Source organism: Leptinotarsa decemlineata, unplaced genomic scaffold (assembly GCF_025532065.1).
Source record: "Leptinotarsa decemlineata unplaced genomic scaffold, Ldec_3_MD MMD2_tig00001621_RagTag_RagTag, whole genome shotgun sequence".
Lineage (NCBI taxonomy): Eukaryota > Metazoa > Arthropoda > Insecta > Coleoptera > Chrysomelidae > Leptinotarsa > Leptinotarsa decemlineata.
Window position 1 is genome coordinate 1,963,440 of NW_027412566.1, and position 26,640 is coordinate 1,990,079.

The 26,640-nt window shown below is 39.5% G+C and overlaps 1 protein-coding gene across 4 annotated transcripts in view; it reads left to right on the forward strand.

Annotated features, from left to right (window-relative positions):
- Ten-a (Teneurin-a transmembrane protein) overlaps positions 1–26,640 on the forward strand; it is a 928,723-nt gene that overhangs the window by 750,187 nt on the left and 151,896 nt on the right. For all 4 annotated transcript variants that reach the window (XM_074176153.1, XM_074176154.1, XM_074176155.1 and 1 more), the window contains 3 exons: positions 3,014–3,300; positions 9,218–9,334; positions 20,734–21,117. In XM_074176153.1, coding sequence (XP_074032254.1) covers positions 3,014–3,300; positions 9,218–9,334; positions 20,734–21,117 — 788 coding nt within the window. The remainder of the gene's footprint in view (positions 1–3,013; positions 3,301–9,217; positions 9,335–20,733; positions 21,118–26,640) is intronic.

Genomic DNA, 26,640 nt, shown 5'->3' on the forward strand with positions numbered 1-26,640 from the left:
GAAAGCATTATTGATGATCCTTCAAGATGTTATAGCCTTCCAAATATGAGGATATGGTGGTTTACATTTTTTTGACTGACGAGACGCTGTCGAAAAGTAATTTCCGGCTACCTAGTGTGGTGGTGGCTTTCCCAGGAAATGGACTGTAGAGTGAGACGCAAATTGTTCAGCTGGTAGATTTGCTTTGTCTATGGCTGTTGTTGCAATTGAACCATCCGCTTATGTAAGTGGTGGAATTGTGGATTTTGTGAAGTTCTGATTTACTGTTTTAGCCACCCACCAGATGGATCTAGACCCGTTTGTTCATATATGTCAGACTATCTACAATAATACAAAAAAAAAGCAGAATATTGAAAATATTTTTTTCAAACTTGCTATATATCAACAAAATAACGGAAACAATTTCGCACCCATACTGAACTAGAAGTAAAATGAATCAAAGTGGTCAGCCAAAACTGTTTTGATCGAAAAAAAACCGTTGCATGACCATCGCTGAGGAATTATTGCATGGCAGCGATCCAGATTTGCTCAAAAGGGCCATCACTGATGACGAATCATCAGTATATGGTTATAACATTAAAACCTAAGTCCAATAATCCCGATGAAATGACTCAGGAGGGCCAAGACCAAAAAAAGCACGCCAAGTTCGACCAAATCACAAGATTTTGTTGACTGTTTTCTGCTAACACCGTGGCGTAGTGACGGAAGAGTTTTTTCCACAAAGTCAATGAAGAGTATTATTTTGAAGTTATGCGTCACTTGAGAGAAGTAATACGGAGAAAATATCCAGTATTCTGGAAAAACAACTGGCGTCTACATCAAGATAATGCATCGGCTCATTCGTTGTTGCTTGTTTGTAATTTTTTACAAAAACAACACCGTTCTCATGCCTTAGCCACTGTATTCGCCAGATTTGCCCCCTTGCTACTTCAATATGTTTCCAGGAGATCAAGGATATTAAAACTGAATTGTTGAGAGAGCTTAAAAACATGTCGAAAAAGGCATATCAGAACTGCTTCAAAGGGTTGGAAAAGTTTTAGCATAACTGTATTTTATCCCAAGAAAACTGATTTGAAGCCAACAAAATAGAAATTGGTAACTAAATAAATATTCTTGGAGAAAAATTAAACTTTGCATAATTTTTTTGAGCATACAGCGTATATAAATTTGGAAGGTGAATTAACTGCTTATCAGTCGCTAACTCATCAAACAGCCCCCGTATTTTTGTTTGCAAGTGACTGACAATGTTCCATGATGAATTTCACTAGCTCGGACTTCCATTGTCTACTATATAAAATGATTTGAAATCCCTGAAACAACTGAAAAAGAATAATTAAAAATGAATAGCTGAAAATAACAATTATATTAAGCAAAATAAACCTGAAATGAAATAATAGTGAAATAAACTACAAGTAAAAATAGAACAATTGAATAAATAGAAACAAAATAAAAATAAAGGAATGAAAAAAGAAAATAAAAATAAAAAGTGTAGAGATTTCAAGTCACGTTAGTTCACGACGTCTCGATTGTTAGTATCTACAATCGTCTTCGGGTGATGACTGGACTGATTCCTCCGAGAGATGACTATTTATAGGTCGTTCAAATACGTTCATTTATCCCTACTTTCCATTTTCCGCTTCACTGGTTCCGTGGGAGATGACCGTTTTGGCGGGAGTTGGCCATTTTTCGCTTGATGATGGGTTTCCATATGTTGCGTATTTCTACGCTGGCCTGGCTGAATACGTTATTGGACAACATGTATGGTAAAGAGAACCGACACTAAGTATGAAATATCTGCACTCATACGGGACAGTATCTGAACCACGAATCCAACCACCATCAATCGACTAAAAGAGAAATCATCAAGACTCTATCAGACCGTGCTTTTGGGCTCTGTAATACGAAGGAAGGTCTCGAGAAGGATTTAGACATCATCAAAAATGATCTTCAACGGAATGGCTACTCCAAAGCGGTGGTAGAAAAGACTTTGGCTAAAAGACAGCAGGAGCCTCGCAAGGAAGAGAAGCCATCACAACCAGTGCTTGCACTTCCCTACATCAGAGGACTATCGGAGAGGATAAGAAGAATTGGTTCCAAGTACAACATCAGAACCTGTTTCAGATCCGGTAACACTATCCGTAGCAGCCTCACGAAAACCAGGCCACCAAACGCCGACTGCAATTCCAAGAATTGCATTTACCGGATACCCTGTGAGTGCGGAAAATCCTACTATATTGGTGAAACTAAGAGGCCATTGAATGTTCGCATTGCCGAGCACAAGAAACACACACATCGAGGGAAAACCAGCAAATCAGGAATAGCAGACCATGTTTGGACCCATCAACACAACATCGAGTGGTCCCAAGCTGAGATCTTGCGCAGAGAGGAACATTAGTTCAGGGGAAAATTCAAGGAAGCCACATATATGTTGTCCAACAACGTATTCAACCAGGCCAGCGTAGAAATACGCAACATATGGAAACCCATCATCAAGCGAAAAATTGCCAACTCTCGCCAAAACGGTCACCTCCCACAGAACCAGTGAAGCGGAAAATGGAAAGCAGGGATAAGTGAAAGTATTTGAACGACCTATAAATAGTCATCTCTCGGAGAAATAAGTCCAGTCATCACCCGAAGACGATTGTAGATACTAACAATCGAAACGTCGTGAACTACGTGACTTGGAATCTCTACAATTTTCTTTTTATTTCCTTTTTCCGATCCTTCATTTTTATTGTTTTCATTTATTCAATTGTTCTATTTTTACTTGTAGTTTATTTCACTATTTTTTAATTTCAGGTTTATTTTGCCTAATATAATTGTTATTTTCAGCTATTCATTTTTAATTATTCTTTTTTAGTTGTTTCAGGGATTTCAAATCATTTTATGTAGTAGACAATGGAAGTCCGAACTAGTGAAAAAGCCCCCATATTTCTTATCAGTAACATTCAAAATAATGGTGAATTTTTGTTGTATCATTGAACATGCTGAATAATTCCAATTTCCCTTACAGGTTATCTTCTGGTCTGCAACAAACACAACTCTCCCAAACGATACCCTCAGCCCCACCAACGGGAACGCTTCAATCTGTCGGACCCGGCCAAACTGCCAATCTGGTGATGCCAGTGTTTCCTCTGGTTCGACCAGTACCGCAAGCGTCATCTTCACACTACTCCCCTTACTCGCCGTCCAGATTCAACATCGATAAAAGATGTCAGCACCGCTGCTCGTGGAAGTGTCTCAGTATCGGACTCATTCTGCTGGCTGTCGGACTCTCGGCCATGTTGGCATATTTCGCAGGTGAGAATACGAATTGAAAATCATCAAATCCGATAGATGAGGCTGTTTTCTAATACCTACACCAGAGGTCCATGACCTGTTCTTGATTTTGATAGAGAGGAATACTTCATTTTCCATTCTACTCTCTCGTTTATTATCACTTGGAAAAAACATTCTCTTTATGAGAGAGTGAAATGAGGAAAGCAAATCGAATGAAGATATTGGCAAATTTTCAATAACTTCCCGACCAATCTACAGGAAAAAATTATCATAACACTCAACCCCAATTTTCACTTTGAAGTTATGTAATATTCACATAGCAAACACATAAATGGACTGAAAATTATCGGCCCCAACTCATAGATGACGCTATTTTTATTGAATTCACCACTTTTTCAGTAAGTACTAACCTTCAAAAGGAAGCTGTTGAAAATTCATGATATTCCACCCATAAGTTTTTGAGTTATTGTGGTGAGAGTGAAACTACTTTTGTTATTTTCAAAACAATGGATCGACAACAACTTTCTGTTTAAATATCACACTGCTTTTTTGTGGGAAAAGTACTGTTCTAGCGAATCAATAGCTTCACAGGTGTTATACGGGGTTAGGGAAGGTTAGTTCCAAAGTGAGTGGGTCTATTTGACCCTCCACCGCAACCCGGAAGGGTTTATTGTAGCTCACACTCGGCTAAACAAACCCAGCTTCTTAACGAAGCCGATTTGTTTGTATGGTGAGTGGTCTTTCAGGTCAGATGGTATGAGTACGGCTCTGCCTGATTCGGTGCCCAGTTGGGCAGGCAAAAAGTATATGCTCAGCCGTTTCACCGTTAATGGGGTAGTCAGATAGTCAAGGTGCAAGATTCCCACTTTGATACCCGCGACAACCTTCCCATATGAGGGTTTTTGCACATCAGCTACACCTGACGATGCCATAGATTCACTCATGAAGGGCTTTTTTGCCTCTGGTTTTGGTTAATCATCACTTGAGCGCAAACGTTTGCTAACCTGCTCCACCTGAGACAGATTCTTCAAGAATTTGGTGCAAAGCGGTTTCATAAGGTACCCTACTCTTGAGTGTAACTCAGTCGTTTCATGACTGCGCCACCAAACCTTTTTCTTAGGTTCAGTTATTGGATAAGGAGTTGGAGGGTTGAGAAGCTCTCGCTCCTGATCTGAATTCATAGGGAAATCAGTTGGAATCGTAAGCTCGACATCAATCTCTTCTGTAGACTCACTCCTGATCCAAATTTACAGGGAGCTCTGTTGGAGTCGTAAGCTCAACATCCCACTTCTCTGTAGACTCAGCGTCAGAAGAAATGTTTGAGTTTACTCTGTCCGAAAAAGTCACACGAGTAGCTTGGGAAAGAAGGTCAATCACGACAGAGCCCCGCATTAGCGTGACAAGGCGATGCTACGACGAGACGGAGCCCGGCATCTCGAAGGTTCCGTAGAGACAGCTGATAGGCTCAGTGTCATTCATCCTCTCGGCATGGATACACACACCTTAGGATTGAGCTATCACTGGAATGCCATTCAGTTAGGGAATAACAAAACCACAAGTGATTCTGTCACTCCCATATCCAGCGGGGCTACGTGGAAACAGGCATCCGATGGCCGGTTTGCTCAACCCCCATATCCCAAGCCAATGTACTCGCCAAAAACAGCATGCACAGTGGTTCAGGCAGTGAAAGATGAACAATGACAGCCAACCCGCCAGTGTGTTATACACACTCCGCTTTATCAGAAACAACAATCAAAAGTAGGTTTGTTAACTTCAAACGTGGTCGTAGAGACACCGATGGTGTAGACCGCAGCGGACGTCTAAATGAGGAAGTAACACTAGAAAATATAAAAAAAATCAATGAAATCGTTTTCAATGATCGAAATATGTAGTTGAGTGAGTTAGCTGACATTGTAAAGATATCAGAAAAACGTGTTGGCTTCATATTGCATGAGCAATGGAGAAATTCCCTCTCAGAAAGTCACTTCCAATGTACAGGAGATTGCTATGAGCAATCAGACGGCGTGGCGATGGGAAGTCCACCCAGCCAAGTGATAGCCAACTACTCCATAGGGAAATTTTAGAAGAAAGCAATCGACGCTTTCGATTCCAAACCAACCAATTGGCTACGATACGTGGATGACACCTCCGTTATCTGTTGACGTGTTAGGGACAGACTGAATATATTTTTAGACCACATAAATGCTCAATACCATAGCGTCAAGTTCACCATGGAGACTGAATAGGAAAAACGAATATATTTTCTAGATGTACTCGTTGGGAGGCGTGGCAAAGGACTGACACATAAAGTGTACTGAAAACCGACACATACGAACAGATATCTGCATGCATTTTAGAACCACCTTCCAAGTCAGAAGTAGGGAATTATCAACACCATGACGAAACGTGCCAGTAGAATATGTGAACCAGAACACCTACAACAAGAATTGGAGCATCTTCAAGTGGCTTTAAGACCGAATGGATACAGTGTAACCGAGATCAACAAGGCCATGAAACTGAAGACTTCTGCAAGTCAAAATGGGTAGGAAACTCAAATGGTTGCAAGTGTATTTAGGGTTACAGAGAGCATCGAAAAAATCTCAGGGAAGCGTAAAATAAAAACAGTGTCAAGCCCACCAGGAAAGAACAACAAAGCCTTAGATCTGCGAAAGACAAAAGAGATCAGCTGCGGAATCGTATACCATTCACCTGCGGAAAAGTTTATAACGGACCAACCAGAATATCCATGAGTAAAAGGCTGAATAAACATCGGAGAAACTGTAGGTTAGGTCGAATAAACAAATCGGCAGTAGCAGAATACGCGCTCGGTGAAGGAGATCACACGATACTGTTTGAAGATGTGAAACTACTTGCTGCCGATCTTGGATACCATAGTCGGCTTGTACGAGAAGCCATAGAAATCCATAAACATACGGAAAAGTACAACAGAAAAGAGGAAGCAATAACGCCTAACCCGATTTGGAATCCCATACTGAAAGATGAAAGATGCTAAGGTGGCAGCAGTGCAACGCAACGTAACATGTAATAACACTCTAGTCAATAGCAACGCCTCAACAAGAAAGGCGGGCTACTTGAAATCACCAGTCATCGGTGAATTATCAAGATGAATGAATCTCTGAAGAAGTCAGCCTTTCATGCTGGCGAAACGTTAGGATACAGTTCCAAACTACGACGGCCTTCAACCCCGAGTGAAGATTGTAACACTGAATGAACTTCAATTACCCTCACATCCATCGTATTCGCCAGATTTGACTACCAGTGACTACTGAATGTTCGCAGACCAAAAAAAATGCCCACCGTTAAGAAATTTTACTGACTATTCCGAGGCAAAAGATGAATCGTTCTACAAAAATAGTATTGAAATGTTAAAGCAGCGTTTAAATAATTGTGTCGCTTCCGATGGAAATGACGTTGATGAGTAGTGCCAATTTTGAATAAAAAAAAGGTTTATTTTCTTAGGCTCGAAACTTTTCAGCCCAGGGGTTACAAAATTCAACATAAATATTTGATGCTCACTTCAACATGAAGCTCCAGTGTATATTGCATCACTCGTCGAATCTATATCTCCATAATTGCTGACGCCAATTTCATAAAATTGATGTCTCAAATTTTCACAGGAATACATGTGAAGAGCAATATATTCTGGATAAACTACGTGATATTTGTTTCTTACTTTCGATATAATTTTCAACTCATCTACTATCCAAAGAGACTGACCATGTTGATGAAACGGTTGGTGAATTTCAGAGATTGATAACAAACTTGCTTCCAGTATCACAGTGGTCTCCAAACTACGGCCCGTGGGTCAAATCCGGCCCGCCAGTGTCATCAATCCGGCCCGCGATAGCCAATGATTACCTAATTGTTGTTACTATTGCTGTGATAAGTTGAAGAAAACACAGAATGATAATTACTCGGTTTTATTTACTTGCAAGGTGAAACTTAACGACAGAAATGATGACAAAAAAACTTAACTTGAGTATCTAAGTTCAAGCATATTAATAACTAACAAATAATTGAAATGAATCACAGTAAAACAAAAACACTAATGAGATTTATGTAGTTGTGATTTTCCACCGACAATACTTTGTAGTTGTGGATCAATTTTACTTGTACCAATTGTCAAAAGAGATTCAAAATGCTCATCGGTTAATTGAGATCTTTAAACATTATTTGTGTACTTCATCTTGGAAAGCGTTTTCTCACACAAGTAAGTAGTACCAAAAACAGAAAACAACCCACGAGCAAATTTATGCAAATTATCAAATTGTTCCAGTGGAAGACTCTTATAAAATTCCAACAAAGATGAATTTTGATATTTGTTCTTAAGCATATCACTGCACCGTAAATCAATAATTTTCATTTGGACTTCCGGAGCCAGGGTTTAAATGTCAGAATCAAAAGGATTTTGAAAAAACTCAATTTTATTCGCAATGACATCAAAATCTGAAAAACGAGTATCAAAATTTATCTTCAAAGCACTCAAAGTTTCGATTGCAAAATTGACGGGAAATTCAGTCTCTGTAGTGTGACTGAATATTTCACATTTTTAAAAATATGTGAAACATTTTTAACGTAATTGCGATTGAAATAGTATTATTTTCTGCCTGAAGGATTTGATATTGGTGTATAAATCAGGGAGAAGTTAATTTTATCCTTGCAATCTCAAATTCAGTTCGTTCATATGATTTGTCAAATCGACATAGAAGGCTAACTTCCACATCCATTCACTATTTTCTAAATCGGCAAAAGGGCGCTGCTTCTCATTTAAAAAAATTTCGATATCTGCTCGAAGTTCAAAAAAGCGCTTAAGGACTTTTCCGCAACTAAGCCAGCGTTCGGCAGTATGATATAGTAAATATGGTAAATCATGTTCTCCAATCTGTTGAATAAACTCGCGGAATTGTCGGTGTTTCAGCCCAGTGGATCTGATGAAGTTAACAACTGATATGACTGGTTTCAGAACTTCAGACATATCCAAACATTTTCCGCACAAGGACTGTTGATGAATGATACAATGTAAGATTATTGGTTTTGAACCACCATCATTTTCTATAGCCTTTGACACAAGTGCAACCACTCCTTTATTTTTACCATACATAGTTGTGCCTTCATCAGTTGTTATAGATTTCAAATTTCTTCATCGAAGGTTCTTTTCATTTTATTTTCAACTCCCTTGAAAATATCTGTCCCAGTTGTCGTGCCGTGAATACTATCAATATCAAGAAGTTCTTCTTCATACACTTCATAGCTTTCATCTACTCCGCGATTAAAAATCAACATCTGAGCAGTATCTGACACATCCGTTGACTCATCCAATGCTAGAGAAAACCACTCATGCTGTCCATTTTTGTCAGACAGTTGAGATGATATATTTTCTGCGATGCCTTGCACCCTCCGAGCCACGGTGTTTGCTGACAAACTGACACTTTCAAATAAATTTACCTTTTCGGGGCATATTTCTTCGGCTAATGCTGCAATCAAGCATTCTTTTATCATTTCTAGAACCAGAACTTTCTCGAACAAACGCGGTAATTCCAAATATTCAATTACGCCTAATGCCACCTAGCGGGTAGCTGAAAAAGATTGTTCACAGTATCACTACTCGCCACTAGATGTCGTCAAGTCTCACAATATACAATAATAATTGAATTGCAAAAAAAGCGTAAGTTTGCTTAGGTCACGCACTTTGCGACTATCCTGGTCTAGAAATATAATTAAGGGCAGAAATTGGCCCTTGGAACAAACTGAAAAAACCATTATGGCCCGAAGGCTTCAAGTTTGGAGACCCCTGCAGTATCACATTGCATGCTCCTGTATTCAAAAATATATCGAAGGCGTCGATATAGAATATTTGGCGAATGTTTCAAAAATGTTTTCAAATTATGGCGACTGATGCGTGGTTCTTTTGTTCTAGCTGTCAGTTCGATGAAACCAAACATCGACTCCACGAACTGCATTTTGGTTCAGGATGTGAAAGACGTTGCGAACGACCAGATAACTATGGGCTCATCCACGCAGCAGCCAACAGAAGGTAAGCAGGAATTGAAATGTACATAAAGCGTGGAGCAAAACGACCCAATCTAAATAAATCCTTCAATAATGAGACTGTTAGGAATTGTGAAATAGGCCAACTTCGGGTTACATTTTAAAAAATACATAAATAATTTGGAAAGTCTTTCAATCCATTATTGAAGCCTGTAAAATTTTTAACTAGACAAAGATAAGCAATGTCAGAAAAGATCAAATAATCTACAAAGATTCAATACAATTCAGAGCTCAAAAACATACCAGAGAGTTGAATAACTTTTTTCGAGATCAATTGTCCTAACACCAAACTGATATTTTTGCACTCGACGCGCGTTTAGCCAACAAAGTTAGCATCCTCAGGAGAAGAAAATTGATACCTAGTCTAGTCTGATTGATCCATATATACTGAAATTTGTTACCTGAGGTTGTAAACCTGAAGTCCAATATGGAATTTCTCTGTAATTAACTACCTGCAAGTTCTTAGTAATTATTCTCTTCCTAACAGAAGAGTAAAAAGCGGGCTAAACGAGATGGGTCCCTTATCGCCATTCATGCTGTTCTTACATTTTGCTTACATTTCTAGACTCTCACATGCATCGAGTAGCCTGGTGTCATGCACATGCTTAATAAGTTTCAGATTGTTTTTACCAATTCTGTGGTCCTTGTCTAGAGCATATTGGGCGACACTGGATTTTTCTATCCTTCCGTATTTCATGTGTGCACAATGCTTCTTGAAGCGGGTTTTAATCGCTCGTTGGCTCTGGCCGATGTATTTGCTGTTGCAATCTTGACAACTGATTTCTTAAATCCCCGACCTTTCTGTGTTTTCTAGTGTATTTTTTGGATTACCAAGAAGCTGTTGCAATTTATAAGAAGTTTTATATGCAACTTTCATATTTACTTCATCAAATATCTGTTGAAGCCCTACCGTGTATTGGGGTTCATATGAAATTACTATAAACTTGTTATTACTCTCCTCTTTTTGAAAAGTCGAAGATTTACGAAATGCTTTCCTAAACTTGCATTTCCTAATTATCTTGTCAACTATATCTGGGTTGAAACCGTTTGCTTCAGCTACATACCGAATCACTCTCTATTCATTGTCGTACTTATCTTTCTTTGAAGGAAAAGTTATTAACTTGTGTACCAGAAATTGCAGTGCCGCCATTTTTTGTTGTAGACAATGATTCGAGTCATTGGGAATGTATTTGAAAGTGCCCGTGTCTGTCCTGTAAATGTCAAATCCTATTTCGTTCTGTTCGTTCCTTATGACCAATACATCTAAAACGGCAACTTTCGTTCTTTTTCTACTTTATATGGGAATTTTATACTCTTACACCTGTTGTTTAGTGCTGACAGGACATTCTCAATTCTGGTTATCCTTGTATCCACTACAGCGAATATGTCATCAACATACCTGATCCAGACCCTAGGGAAGTAACTGAGTTCTTTCCCAGCTTCCGTCTCAAACCTACCCATGAATAGGAGACAATGGGTTACCCATAGCCGTTCCTTCACGCTGTTCATAATATGAGCCATTATATTGAAAACAATTCTGATCCATGCAGAGCTTGGTGAGTTGAATGTATTCTTCAACAGCTTCATTTGCTAAGTTGTTCGATTTCAGAAGATCCCACAAACCTCTGGAGCTTGTGATATTGGGACGCTTGGAAATAAGGAACTCACATCGAACGATACCAATAATTCGCCTTCTCCTAATTCAATATTGTTTATTTTCTCTATGAATTCTTGTGAGTTTTCAACACTCGCATCGGTTGGGCAGATCGGGAGATTTTCAAATTCTTTTGTCTCCCGATCCCGAGTGTCCGGAATTATCGTCAATAAGAGAGTGTGTGTTCCGCGAGTCTTGGCCCATACCTGCCGATATGAAGGAGATGTTTCCCAGTGACATGTCCACCTTCCTGGAAAGGACAGGATGGACTATGACCTAGGAGGACAACTCCTCGGGAGGATATACAATGGGTCACATGTGGCCTAAGTGCGTGGGCTTACACTCACCCTCCCTACTCTACAGATACAGAGATACAGATGTATAACATTGTGGTACACGAATTAATTTGTAATAAATGGGAAATTTTTGATAGTGTACGGTGTACATTTACATGGCGGCCGGTAGCCGAACGGTTCGACGTGGGAGCTTTGATCACTCAGTCAATCGGCCGATGTGTGAGTCGATGGTTCAAACCCCAGGCCGTGTGATTACTAACCCGTGTTAGTAATCACACGTTAAAAGGTAAGACCTCGTTAATCCTTAGATCGCATAAGTTTCGACTCCTGAGGGCTGTCATTCGAAGGGGTGAAATAGCTGGTTAACGGAAAAAACATATATTTCACGCAGTTTCATCTTGATGTATATTCCATATACTGATATATAGTAAGTCTTTCTTACATCTGATCTGTTCATTCATTTTCAGATATTCCGGTGGAAGTGAGAGAATATCAGTTTTGATTGGTAGTGATAGTATTTTGCTCAATCTTGTGCTGGACAAATTACTGCAACTTCTTTTATTTGTCAATCCAGAGAAATTGTTCCTGTACTCCGTATTTACTTTACATTTACATCAGTCAATCGAAAAATGAAGGAGTTCGGGTTCCAATTATCATGATTTGATCAAAACTTGTGTGAAGAATATTCCAACTTGTTCATCCAAAACACTAATTCCATAATCATCACTCCAAATTGTTATTTCCATATAAATGCAGGAAAAAAATCAGACTGTTTTATGTATCCCATGCTCTGCCCTTTTAACGAAAAAACCTCATGAAAATTTAAGATGATATCGTCTCGACTCAAATGGAGGATATCGTGGATGAAAAAAACTCTCCAAGCTCTGCATCAAGATATGAATACCAAATTGTGGGATTTATAACCTTTCCGTAATTTGTATTCGTCTACTAGGGCCATTCATTGTTCCTATTCAGTGTAAGTCTCTTCAGGAATAAAATATCAGAAGACTTAACGACTCCAACCTTCAAAAATTTTTAATATATTGTTGACTAATGATAATGATGAAATAAATGGGATTGCTTGATAACTGATTTGAATTCAATTCACTAGTTACTGACTGAGTTGACTTTCCAGTAAAACTCATGAATACAGTTTATTGTATGATTTTCACTATGAAGGCTTTTCCAAAATCCGCGACACGTGTTTCGCTAAACAATATCTTTCTCAAGTTTCAACAAGTAATAATGCAATGATTCAATTATTGATACATTATAATCACAATGGATTTCTCAAGCGCTGATGATTATTAATGGTTGGGAAAGCTATTATATAGCGGGTTAGGTTGGGTTAGGTCCAAAGTGAGTGGGTCTATTCGTCCCTCCACCACAACCCGCAAGGGTTTATTGTGGCTCACACCTATTCACACTCGACAAAATAAACCCAGCTTCTCAAAAAAACTGATTAGTTTGTATGATGAGTCGTCTTTCAGATCAGGTGGTAATAGTACGGCTCTGCCGAACTCTAAAAACCTGATTTGGGCCCCAGCGGGTCAGTCACATAGTATATGCTCTGCTGTTTCATCATTTTCAGAACAGAGGCGACACACACTGTCTTCCGACAGTCGAAGTTTCTGCAGATGATGATTCAAATGACAGTGATCTGTGAGAAGACCTGTACTCCAACAACTACTACTGCTGTACTCCAACTGTTTGGTATCAAGCCTCATTGCCTTTCAGGCCAGTATGGCCAGGTATCCAGACCACAGACAATCTGTTAAGTGTTCCTATCGAAGAGACAGCCTTTCATTGACTTGTGTATAAGGTTGGATTCTTTCAATCTCTCCGCAAACAATTTAGTAACGTAAATTTCCACTTGAAATACAGTCGCAAAGGTTTCTTGGTTGGTTGATATCTCTGTCCTGGGTCTGCGACTGAAAACAGCTGCACCAGAACCTGAAGGTGTTTTTGATCAATTTGTGAACCAACAAATATCTTTTCTTAATATTTCCTTCTTCCGTAGAATCCAGTCCTTCCTACTCGAGAACAGTACTTTATAAGGCAGTTCATAGTTGACAGTCAGAGGTAATTTTTAGAATGCTGTGACTTTCAGTGTCAAATAACAGTCTGTTGCACTCTGCATTGAATTGATTTGTGCAATAGGCAATGTGCACAAGTCTATATGCAGTCACTCTAGCCTCTCTCTTCAGAAAACTGTGGAGAGGAGGTACATCTAGAAGGATCTCCATGGCCGCTGATGGTGTGGTACTGATGGCACCACTGATGGTCAGCCTCACTCTGTATGGCAGAGGGCTCCAGCGCCGTTTTCTGTAAAGCCTCTATTCACCAGGCAATTGCATCACGAGTGACCATTGGTCTGACAATCATCACATGATACCAATAGAATCGTTTGTAATCCCCATTATTCACCACAAATCCTTCGTCATGTCCATAAGGACAGTCTGGCTTTGTGTAAAACTTTCTTCGAATGAACGTTCCAGGTGAGTTTTTCATCAAGAACAATGCCAAGATATTCCACCTCCGTTCCAAATGGAATGACCTCACCATTGAAGAGAAGGGGAGTCCAATTTTCTCCTTCTGGTAAAAGGGGATTATCACAGTTTTGCTGGGTTTGACAGACATCTGCTCCTTCAGGCACCAACTGTGAACAACGTCCATCGTACTTTGGAGAATATTACAAGCTACCCTTTTCGACGTGAACCTTGCCAAGATGACAAGGTCATCTGCATAGGCTTGCAGATCTACTTTTCTTCTGTCGAGTGTATCAGGCAGAATATCCATCAGGAGCGACCACAGAAGGGGAGATAGTACCCCACTTCAGGGCAGCCTCTGGTGTCCCTGAAACTTATGGTCTCGCCATGAAAAGTCGTAGTTGCAGTTCTGTTCACCAGTATGGCATAGATCCAGCAAGTTATGGTCGATTCTATACCTTTCCTAGCCAGAGATGATCCTATACATTTAGGTAGTGCATTATCAAATGTTCCTTCAATATAGGGAAATACCGCAAAAGAGGGTTATGTTTCGCGATTTTTATAAAACCTAATATGATGAAAATCATACTATAAACTGTGTTAATGAGGTTCAATATGGATTTCCATCAAGTATTGGCCAGTTCTATTATATTACCCAGTAACTTTTGGGGACAAACTTTGCAATTTGCCCTTTACTACACTTCATCAGATTCTCTACTGATTCACCTTTCATTTTTCCAGATTCTGGAAGGTAAGAAACTAAAAAAAAGTATGCAATATTGAATTCTCCACAAAAAATAAGTGATGTTCGAACTGGAGTTTTGAACTAAAACATTTCAATCATCTTTTCTCGATACTCTTCCATTAGTAGCTATTTCAAATATTTCCTGAAATTATTCGTCACTTTCTCACGATGTATTTGATTTGGTGTTTCACTTTTATATCTATTTATTCACTTTCTCAATTTTCTCGCGCTTGATAATTCCTTTGAAATTTCATTCCCACATTTTGGTTATTCATCCGTATCTTTTCCAAATGGCTGGGATCAAAGTCTATTATCTGAAGAATATTATTTTGAAGTACTATACGTATGTTAATGTATGCACTCCAATAGATCGAATAATTTCCGGACGGTGATTTGTGAAACGAACGGATGGGCATCGTTGTGGAGCAGAATCGGACTTTTTCTGTTGACCAGTGTCATCTGCTGCTGATACAATATTCGGTACATTTCATCGATTTCCTCACAATCAGACCCTGCTGGGATGGTTCGACACTGTTGCAGAAAGTTATAGCGAATCACACTAGCCGCTGACCACCATACAGTAACCATGGTCTGTTTTGATGAATTTTTGCCTTTGGGAAGAACCTGGTGGCTCAAAGTCACCTTGGCTAATTCGTGTGACGTATGTAAAGGTTATTGGCAGAACGCACTCTAAAAGCCTTCGTCCATGCAGCAAAAGGCCGTTCAAGGTCCTAATCCTTGAATTTTTGAAATAGCTGCATATATCAATGAAGGTCGTTCAAGGTCAAACTCAATACACTACATCAAAGTCACCCTGCCTGCAGCAAAGGCATATGATTTTTCAAAAGGTCACTCAAAGTCAAACTGGAAACGCACTTCAAAAGTATCTTCATCCATGCAGCTGAAGGTCGTTCTAGGTTGAATCCTTGAATCTAGGAATTGCGTGAATCAATGAAGGTCATTGAATGTCAAACCCAAAACACTACCTCAAAGTCACTTTGCGTCGTGTGATGTAGGTCAAGTTTGAACTCAAAACGCTTCCTCAAAGTCACCTTGGGTACGTTGTGTCGTGTAGGTTCAAAACTTCAAGAAAGCCGCGTACCTGGCTCGAGTTCATTCCAGGTCAAAGTCGTGCCTGCGTCGTGACTCACTTCAGCAAAGGCACATGATTTTGCATAACGTCACTCAAAGTCAAACTGGAAACGCACCTCAAAAATCTCTTCGTCCATGCTTCTGAAGGTAGTTCAATGTCGAATCCTTGAATCTTGGAAATAGCCGCGTGAATCAATGGAGGTCATTTGATGTCAAAGCCAAAACACTACCTCAGAGTCACTTTGTCTGCGTCGTGTGATATTCATCAAGGTTGAACTCAAAACGCTTCCTCAAAGTCACCTTGGGTACGTTTTGTCGTGTAGGTTCAAAACTTCAAGAAAGCCGCGTACCTGGCTCGAGTTCATTCGAGGTCAAAGTCACCTTGTTGAAAATATGGGGTGGATGAAGGTCATTCAAGATTGAACCCAAAGTCACCTTGCCTGCATCGCCGTGTGACGTATGTAGAGGTCATTTCAATGTTGAAAGTGGTGGGGAGATTCTGAAATCGGCATAAATCAACTACAAAAAAGAATGGTTTTGGTTGTGCGGAAGAAAAGTAGAGCGACCTCTGAACCTGATAATTTCTGTCGATCATTTAAATCATGGAGAAACCCATTCTTTAAGCACTTTTACATTTCATTAACCGAAGACGATTGTGGATACCAAAAATCGAAACGTCTTGAAGTGACTTGGCTTGGAATCTTTTAATTTTTATTTCCTGTTGATAATTTTCAATTTCCATTTCTTGTTGATAGTTCAATATTCAATTGTTGCTTGTATTTTATTTCATTGTGATTTCAGTTCTTTTGCTCAATATAGTTGTTAATTTTCAGCTGATCTTTTTAACTTTCGTAGATTCTTTTACGGATTTCGAATCAATTCATATCATATTAGACAATGAACGTCCGAAATAATAAAATACACCACGAAACATTGTCAACCTCCTTCAAACAAACTCTTTTACCTTTTCAATACGTTTTAAACTATCCAAAATCACATGGTAGCTGATGCCCCGTTATTTAGTCATCACACGTACTGTTTGTGAAGAATCAGTCTCCACCAGGGTCCTCAACTTCTCGTCCTGGATTACTTTAGGTCGACCAGCTCGGGGTTCATCTTCGAGACTGAAATTTCCGAGACGAAATTTCTCAAACCAACGTCAAACAGTACGATCATTAACACTATTATTGCCAAATAACTAGTTAATTTCCGGTCAGTTTCAGTAGCGCTTTGGTTCAGTTCGAATTCGTGGAAAAAATTACCGAGGTCGTATACTAATAAGCTGCCTTAATATCAAGTTCTTATACATTATTCTTGTGTTCGGATTAGCACGTTTCTTCACGAATGTACAGAGTTGATAGAATTCTAAATCCGAAGCATCCTCCCACGGCCGGCAAACTGTAATTACCGGAAAATGAACGCCACAAACAGAAAACATCCTTCAATTTTCCCAATTTCACAGTTTGAACCGGAAGTTTCACCTGTTTAAATCACGAAAAGTTAGTTAATGTAAAGAGTTGCTCCAACTCGTTAACTACTGACAATGACATACAATAATTGCCCTCTCATCTCCATAAAGTCCGCCTGGAGTACTTTAGTTTTCGAAGTTCGAAAAAGAAAAAAAGCGGAAATCACATTAACCGGGATAGATAAATTAGTTGGAGAGTAGGCAGTCGACTTGCATCACAACCAACTTTTCCTTTAGAGAGGTTCGGGAAAGTTTTTAAATGAAATTATGTCGGGTTACATCGACGGAATATTTGAAAAAACAGCTAGAATTTCCTGGAACTAATGAAAAGTGCATCGACCACAAGAAATCCCTGTTGCAGATATATAATAGTTTTCTCGTGGAATGAAATATTTTTTCTTTCAACATTGAAGAAAGGTGAAATAAAACTTGTTATTGGGAAAGTAAGGCTTTGGCTTCTCGATCTCCACACAAAAATGAGGAAAAAAGGATAAACCGATTGTAGATCTACGTGGCATATCTTAGTGAGAAATGGAGAATTGAAACTTCACTAGTTCGGACTTCCATTGTCTACTATATAAAATGATTTGAAATCCCTGAAACAACTAAAAAAAAAGAAGAAAAATTAAAAATGAATAGCTGAAAATAACAATTATATTAACCAAAATAAACCTGAAATGAAATAATAGTGAAATAAAATACAAGTTAAAATAGTTCCCGCCCGCTCACGGGAATAAAGGAATCCTTGTTGAGAAAAGGCCTAAATTTCGCCATTACGCCAACATCTGTGCCCACTTTGGAGATAATTACTGCAGTGGAATCCACCAGTTCCCTTATTGACCAGACCGAGGCAGAAGAGTTCAGATGGAAAATTAGAGAACAGCTGGATCGAGAACCAGTTCCAACATCTAACATCAGCAATGAAGAACGTAGAGCTCTGAACGGCCTACGTAGAGACAACACCATCAAGATCCTACCTGCAGATAAAGGAAACGCTACTGTGGTAATGGATACCGTCCTCTACGAACAGAAGATCAAAGAGGTTCTTCAGAAGGGACGATACACAAAGATCGTACGGGACCCTACTGCATCAATCGAAAGGAAGTTGTACCAGATTTTGAAAAACCACCAAGTCTATTTTTCGGACAAGGAAAGATCATCGCTAACACCGCACCACAGTAAGCCCCCTCACTTGTATGGACTACCCAAAATCCACAAGAAGGACGTTCCGCTTAGACCGATCATCAGTTCCAGAGATTCGGCTACTCAAACTTGACTAGATTTTTACTTCCCTTAATACAACCATTACAAGGAAAAACATCATCTTTTGTGAAGAATTCAAAGCATTTTGTCGAACTACTAGGGTCAATTGAGGTCACACAGGAAGATCAACTAATTAGTTTCGACGTGGAAAGCCTTTACACCAACGTTCCGGTCGAAGAAGCACTACAACTCATACAGAGAAAGCTATCCGAAGGCGGGAACCTGAAAGAGAGAACGAATCTACCTATAGAAGTAATAATGGAATTACTAGGATGCTGTAAACGAAACTGTTATTTCCAACTGAAGGACGAATTCTTCACACAAGATGAGGGACTGCCAATGGGATCGCCACTTTCACCAGTCATAGCCAACATACATATGGAGTGGTTTGAAACTCTGGCTATTGAAGAAGCCCACAAGAAACCTCGAGTCTGGTTGAGATATGTTGGCGACACCTTCATAATATGGAACCATGGGAATACTGAACTAGACGCCTTCCTGAAACACATCAAGAGCGTGAGACCTTCCATCAATTTCACAATGGAGAAGGAAATCCACAACAAATTGCCATTCTTAGACGTTTTGGTGAAGAGGACCGACACTAAGTGGGAAACATCTGTATACCGAAAACCCACTTATACGGGACAGTATCTGAACCACGAATCCAACCATCATCAATCGACTAAAAGAGGAATCATCAAGACTCTATTAGACCGTGCTTTTGGGCTTTGTAATACGAATGAAGGTCTCGAGAAGGAACTAAACATCATCAAAAATGATCTTCAACGGAATGGCTACTCCAAAGTGATGGTAGAAAAGACTTTGGCTAGAATACAGCAGGAGCCTCGCAAGGAAGAGAAGCCGTCACAACCAGTGCTTGCACTTCCCTACATCAGAGGATTATCGGAGAGGATAAGAAGAATTGGTTCCAAGTACAACATCAGAACCTGTTTCAGATCCGGTAACACTATCCGTAGCAGCCTCACGAAAACCAGGCCACCAAACGCCGACTGCAATTCCAAGAATTGCATTTACCGGATACCCTGTGAGTGCGGAAAATCCTATATTGGTGAAACTAATCGGCCATTGAATGTTCGCATTGCCGAGCACAAGAAACACACACAGCGAGGGGAAACCAGCAAATCAGGAATAGCAGACCATGTTTGGACCCATCAACACAACATCGAGTGGTCCCAAGCTGAGATCTTGCACAGAGAGGAACATTGGTTTAGGAGAAAATTCAAGGAAGCCGCATACATGTTGTCCAACAACGTAATCAGCCAAGCCAGCGTAGAAATACGCAACATATGGAAACCCATCATCAAGCGAAAAATGTCCAACTCCCGCCAAAAACGGTCATCTCCCACGGAACCAGTGAAGCGGAAAATGGAAAGCGAGGATAGGTGAAAGTACTCCAACGACCTATAAATAGTCATCTTTCGAAGGAATCAGTCCAGTCATCACCCGAAGACGATTGTAGATACTAACAATCGAAACGTCGTGAACTAACGTGACTTGGAATCGCTCCACTTTTTATTTTTATTTTCTTAGAATATGCGATGTCGCCAATTTTTTTGGTAACAATTTAATTGAAGCTCTTTTTGCAGCCTCTTTCACATCATCAGGAACACCCAATTCCTCACTCTTGTTTTTCATTATGCAAGACATCAAACACCAGCAAGAACTTCCAATGTGACTTTAAATAAAACGCGTGAACTGTAAACAATATTGTTTGGTGGTAAACAGGTGATTCGGCGTCACCTGACATGGCTACTTCACAGCAAATGCGATAACATTAAAACAGTTGAATTACAAGAGCTGTCAAGTTTTCATAGAAATATTATATTTTGCTAGAAATATCATATTTATCTATTTTATTATGAAAACAGGACAGTTGTACAAAAAATTTGGGTTGAAAGTAATAAGTTATTTATGTGTGCTCAACTCGCTACGCCCGTCTCGAAAACTTTTTCATTCACAAGATAAAACTTTACTTCCAACACATATATCATTAATAGCTATTTCTATCTGTTTAAAATAGGTCCCTGTAAATACGAAACAGACTTTGCACCAGAAAAATCCACCGTTGACAATTGGTTTGCTGAGTTCAATCTAGTTGACATAAGCACTGATCAAAAAAGTATTTCTTCTATGTTTCACGAAAATCTCTACTTGTCTTCTTTCTACTCCGTTGATAATACGAATTTTCATGAAACACCACCAAACAGTGTTTGAAATTTTCGGTCTTTCTGTTACATTTTCAGTTCCGAATAATAAGTGTCCCTTTCCCACCAGTGTTTGACTTTATAAAACTTGTGTTCGCGTTCAATAACCAATGCCTTCATCAATAAGTACTGACATACAATTCCTTGTTGCAGAATCCCTACCCACTAGCACGGCGGAACATTCAGCGAGCGCCACGACGCAGCACATCTCGCCACAGCAACCGTCGCTGCAGCAGCAGCAACAACACCAGCGCAGCCAGCCGCAAACCCAGTGGTCGCCTCTGCCTTTACTCGAGCAGCGAGAACTGGACACGTTGCATACAGCCACGATTCCTCCCTACCACTTCTGGAACAGCGAATTCCGCAACAAACAGCCGGCGTTCATTCGCTTCAATTTCACGCTGCCTTGGGGCGCCAACTTCGCAGTCTATGGACGCAGGAACGTTGCGCCTAGTGTTACGCAGTACGACTTCGTCGAGTTTGTGAAAGGCGGTAGGGTCGATCATAGGCTGAGGAGGAAGAGGGAGACGAGTGAAGGTAGGTGGATTGTGATTTTCCCTAAGGGAAATTTGAGTTACTCGGTAGATCAGGCACATCAGTACAGAGATATCCTGAATTTTAATGCTGGAGACCTTTTTTAAAGGCTCTATTATCATGAGTTCTTCGAATTCCAAATTGATATGAACAGTTAGCTTCATCAGTTAGCAGCTTCATCGAACCAGAACCTGTCATTGACATCGATTTAGGCTTTGCCAAACAAAGATTGTCAAAGCCTCGGTGGATAAAACAGTATCCTGAGGTGGGTTAAAGGGCACGACAAGAGTAAAGGTAATCGCATTGCCGACTCTTCAGCCAAGGAAGCGGCTGGGCTAGAAATTTTAGGACTACGGCCTCATGACTCCGACAATTTCGGAATCAGCCAAATGTTAGACCCATGCTCAATCCCTAAAGAGATGGGATGGAATCAAAGGATGCAATCTTGCCAGGATCACCTTGGGCGACCCTGAGAAGCTGGCGCAGAAGAAATATCTGGTGATTGCCAGGAAAAATCTACGCTCAACAGTAGGAATTCTGACTGGCCACTGTCAACTGAGGAAACACCTCCATAATATGGGGCTAGTGAACAAACCTCCATGCAGGATGTGTGAACAGGCAGACGAGACTGTCAGGCATGTCCTATGCGAGTACCCAGAGTTATCGACAATAAGGCAGTGGACAGTGACCTGTCCACTTTCCTGGAAAGAACAGGATGGACGATGACCTAGGAGGACAACTCCTTGGCCTAAGTGGCCTGAGTGCTGTGGGGTTACACTCACCCTACCTACTCTACAGATACAGCATAAGCATAAGTTATATATTGCCTTATACAGGGTGATTCTAAAGTACTTTGACAAACTTCAGGAGGTGATTCCTCACAATATTCTAATATGAATTGTCCAAATAAATAAATGTCCGAAAACGCTTCGTTTCCAAGATACAAGATGTTGAAGTTTTATTTTCATTTTCGTTTTTTTCAAATAACTTTTGAAATACTGAACTCAATTTAACGAAACTTGGTAATAGGAGGTTTTCGAGGTGTCGAATTCGAACCTTATGTTCTTATTGCTCTTACTCGTAGGGGGCGCCACCTACACGTCTTTTTCTTTTTTAAAGATTCATAACTTTTTTGGGCGTATTTCTAGCACATTTTTCAGTGAAAAAATCGATTCCTCTATCATATCTACGTAAATAAGCTACCCTTGTTACTAGCCGCTATAAGCAACCGTTTTCTAAATATTTGGACTTGAAAACTTCAAGTCGATTATTAGATAAATCGATGCATGTTGAAGTTATTACGAATATTTTGCATTTTTCAAAAGAAAGCTTTGGAAATAAATTTGACGTTTGTGAGTAGTTTTGGTAATTACATATTTTGTGACAGTTAGACGTTTTGTTGAAGTTTCCCTAAGTAGAAGTAGAAAACACTTATTTTGAGAAAATGGATTATTTAAACAATAATGCTCATTTAGCCGATATGCATTTCGTTTATGGCCTTGCGGATGGCAATGCGCGCGAAGCAAGACGTATTTACCAGGAGCGATTTCCTAATCGAGTACTGCCTTCAGCTCCAACATTCGCTAGTCTCCACCGTCATTTGGCAGAAACAGGTAGCTTTAAGAGGGCAGCTGATATTATTGGAAGACCACGAGCAGTCCCAACCCCAGAATTGGAAGAAGCTGTTTTGAACGCTCTCGAGGATAATCCAGAAACAAGCACAAGAGTAATTGCTGAAGCTGTCAATTCTACTCAGTCCACAGTTTGGAGAATTATCCACGATCAACAGTTTTATCCATACCATATTCAAAGGGTACAAGCTCTTTCGCCACGAGACTTTCCCCAACGCATTACTATGTGTCAATGGTTTTTGAGAAAATTGGCTGGAAATCCTTAATATTTAAGATATGTACTCTTCACGGACGAGGCAAACTTCTCCCGAAATGCTATCACAAACTTTCATAACACCCATGTTTGGGCTCTCGAAAATCCGCACGCAGTTAGTGAAAGGCATTATCAGTATCAATTTTCTGTAAATGTATGGGCGGTAATAATTGATAATTACTTGATAGGTCCTTTATTTCTTCCGCTCCGACTGAATGGCGCAACTTACAGACACTTTTCAGAAAATGAATTGCCGGGACTACTTCAGAATGTACCATTAGAAATTCGTATTCGCATGTGGTTTATGCATGATGGGGCTCCAACCCATTTTAGCGTTGTAGCCAGGGAATTCCTTAACACAGTCTATCCAAATCGATGGATCGGTAGGGGTGTAGAAGAACCTAACCAGGCGTGGGCACCAAGGTCCCCAAATCTAAACCCGATAGATTTTTATTTTTGGGGACATTTGAAGTCACTAGTTTATGATACTCCAGTGGTGAACGAGGAAGATCTAAGAAATCGAATAGTAGACGCCTGTGAAACAGTAAGAAAAACACCAATAATTTTTGAGCGGGTACGAGATTCAATGATTAGACGACTGACTGCCTGCATCTTCGCTGAAGGTGGACACTTCCAACAATTTATTCGAATACAATTTAGTTCCGTTTATTTTAGTTTATTCTACGTATTCAAAATTTCCTGGAATAAAATGTTGACATTTCTTGCAAATTTTATTAAAACAAATACTGATTATGCACCCTTGATACAAAAATAACTATTTCGCTTAAGGATGTCATAAAGGAACGTACCCAACAGTAATGACCTCTTCAAACGAGTAAAACGTCAAATTCATTTCCAAAGCATTCTTGTGAAAAAAGCAAAATATTTGTAATAACTTCATCATGCATCGATTATCAAATAATCGACTTGAAGTTTTCAAGTCTGAATATTTAGAAAACGGTTGCTTACAGCGACTAGTAACAAGGGTAGCTTATTTACGTAAATATGATAGAGGAATCGATTTTTTTACTGAAAAATGTGCTAGAAGTACGCCCAAAAAAGTTATGAATCTTTAAAAAAGAAAAAGACGTGTAGGTGGCGCCCTCTATGAGTAAGAGCAATAAGAACATCAGGTTCGAATTCGACAGCTCAAAAACCTCCTATTACCAAGCTTCGTTTAATTGAGTTCAGTATTTCAAAAGTTATTTGAAAAAAACGAAAATAAAAATAAAACTTCAACATCCTGTATCTTGGAAACGAAGCATTTCCGGACATTCATTTATTGGGACAATTCATATTAGAATATTGCGAGGAATCACCTCCTGAAGTTTGTCAAAGTACTTTTGAATCACCCTGTATATCAACAACATGTCTAGTTAGTAGTTTTTCAGCAACCGGCTTCCAAGGAATATAGAATAATCAGAGTTCCATCGGCGAATCATCGTATTGATGAGTTTGTGCACGTTTCATATGAGTTCTCTTCTGAAAATATATCTCTTTCAATTTAAATAGGATTTCTATGGTTGAGATTGAATCAAATGAGCGAATGAATGTCATTGCAAACTGTCAACGACGACATGAGAAGATTCAACTCATTCGAGATATAAAGTCGTAGTTTCATGAATGAATTGAATGTTTCATCTCATAATGTTACTTGGATTAGTGCTGAAGAGGCGTCTTATTCAAATATCAGCTAATGTCCGCCATTGAGGATTGTAGTGCCCCATGTTATGGAAATACAACCTCTTTCATATACTATAGTATAGCATCTGGACACCAATGACATGTGGTCCCAGATATTGTATATAACTCATTGTATATTCTCATTCTACGCCATAAACAGAAATGTAGTGATAAATTATTGTTGGGGATTTTGACTTTCATTTCATAAGGCTCTGTCATTTTCAACATTTTGTTTTCTGGTTTTCATGAAATCAAATTCCAGTGGCGCCTAACATTTTTTTTGCTATCAAACGATATTCAGTTCAGACTTGAACCCATGCCCAATGCCGCCAGACGAAGAGCTGCCGTTCGCTGTGTGTATATACAGTACGATGCAAATGTATGGAATAAATTCGATATTCACGAAAGGAGCGTCTTTCGAAAGAAATCCAAAAACAGGTCAACTTTAATTTTTGACGGCCCATCTCATGATATTCATATGAAAGACGTTTCGTCACCAGTGTTGGCGTGATGACGAACTCGACAATTTTTCTAAATGCAAACAGGGGTCATGTAGCACCCCATTCAAAAGGTCTACTAGTCGTCTATTCAACGGTATAATGGTTTCAATATGTATCAATACAGGGTCAACCGAAATTATGTATTCAGAAGACTGGAATTACAAATAATAGTAATTCGTTGAACCAAATAATGCTATGCTCCGCCACTGAGAATAAAGTATCGTACTGTCTTCTATTCGTTTTGTTGATTAGAAAAAAGAAATGGTGATAAAAGTCCTACACTCTACTTGAGATTAGTCAATGTCATTGAAGTGAAGTATCATTGAAGCGGTTGACATTATTTCTAGAAAAATATTTAAATCACTTATAATCTGGCAATGAAAGTAACAGAAACCCAAAGAATCGAAATTTTAATTATGATTGGCTGTGGAGATAAAGTAAGGACTCAGGCAGAAGTTCGTGATTTATTCAATGCGAAATACCCCAACCGAGAATCCGTTTCTCAATCAACAATTAGTAAAATTGAGAAAAAGTTTCGAGAAACGGGCCATGTTAAAGATCTTCCTGAAAGTGGTAGAAAATCAATTTCAGAAGTCCAAAAACTTGATGTGGTACTTGCGTTCCAAGAAAACCCCCATACCAGCACGAGGCAAGTCGCACTGGATAATAATTTACACCAATCGACTGTTGTTAGAGTGTTGAAAAAAGAAAAGTGGCATCCGTATAAAGTTCAGCTGGTCCAAGAACTGTTAGAAGATGACTTTGACAGAAGAGTCGAATTTTGCGAAATCATGATGAAGCGCTCAACGGTCACGTAAACCGTCAAACTTATCGATACTGGGCAAGAGAAAATCCACATTGGATGGAGGAGCATTCACAAAAAGTGAATGTTTGGGCCGGAATTTTGAACAACCAGATAATAGAACCATACTTTTTTGAGGAAAGCGTAACTGGTGCTCGGTATCTACACTTTCTTCAAGATTATCTGATGCCACAACTGAATCAGCTATTTCCAAATAGAAATGATTTGTGGTTCCAGCAGGATGGGGCGCCCCCACACTACGCCGTTGATGTACGAAACTATCTGGATACTGTTTTCCGAGGAAAGTGGATAGGAAGAAGAGGCCCGATCGAATGGCCACCAAGGTCTCCGGATTTGACCCCGTTAGACTTTTTTTTATGGGGATACTTGAAGAGTAAAGTTTACCAAAATCGACCAAATGATTTAGAAGAGTTGAAGGAACGCATCAGAGCGGAGATTGCACAAATAACCCCCGAAGTTCTCGGAAACGTTAGAAATGAATTCAGTGCCCGGCTTTCACATTGCATCATAGCTGAAGGTCATCAATTTGAACATTCATTATAATTTTATTGTACTTCAATAAATAACATGTTTTGGTTCATCTTGTATAAATGAATATTGGCATGGTTATACCGTTGAATAGATTAGTAGACCTTT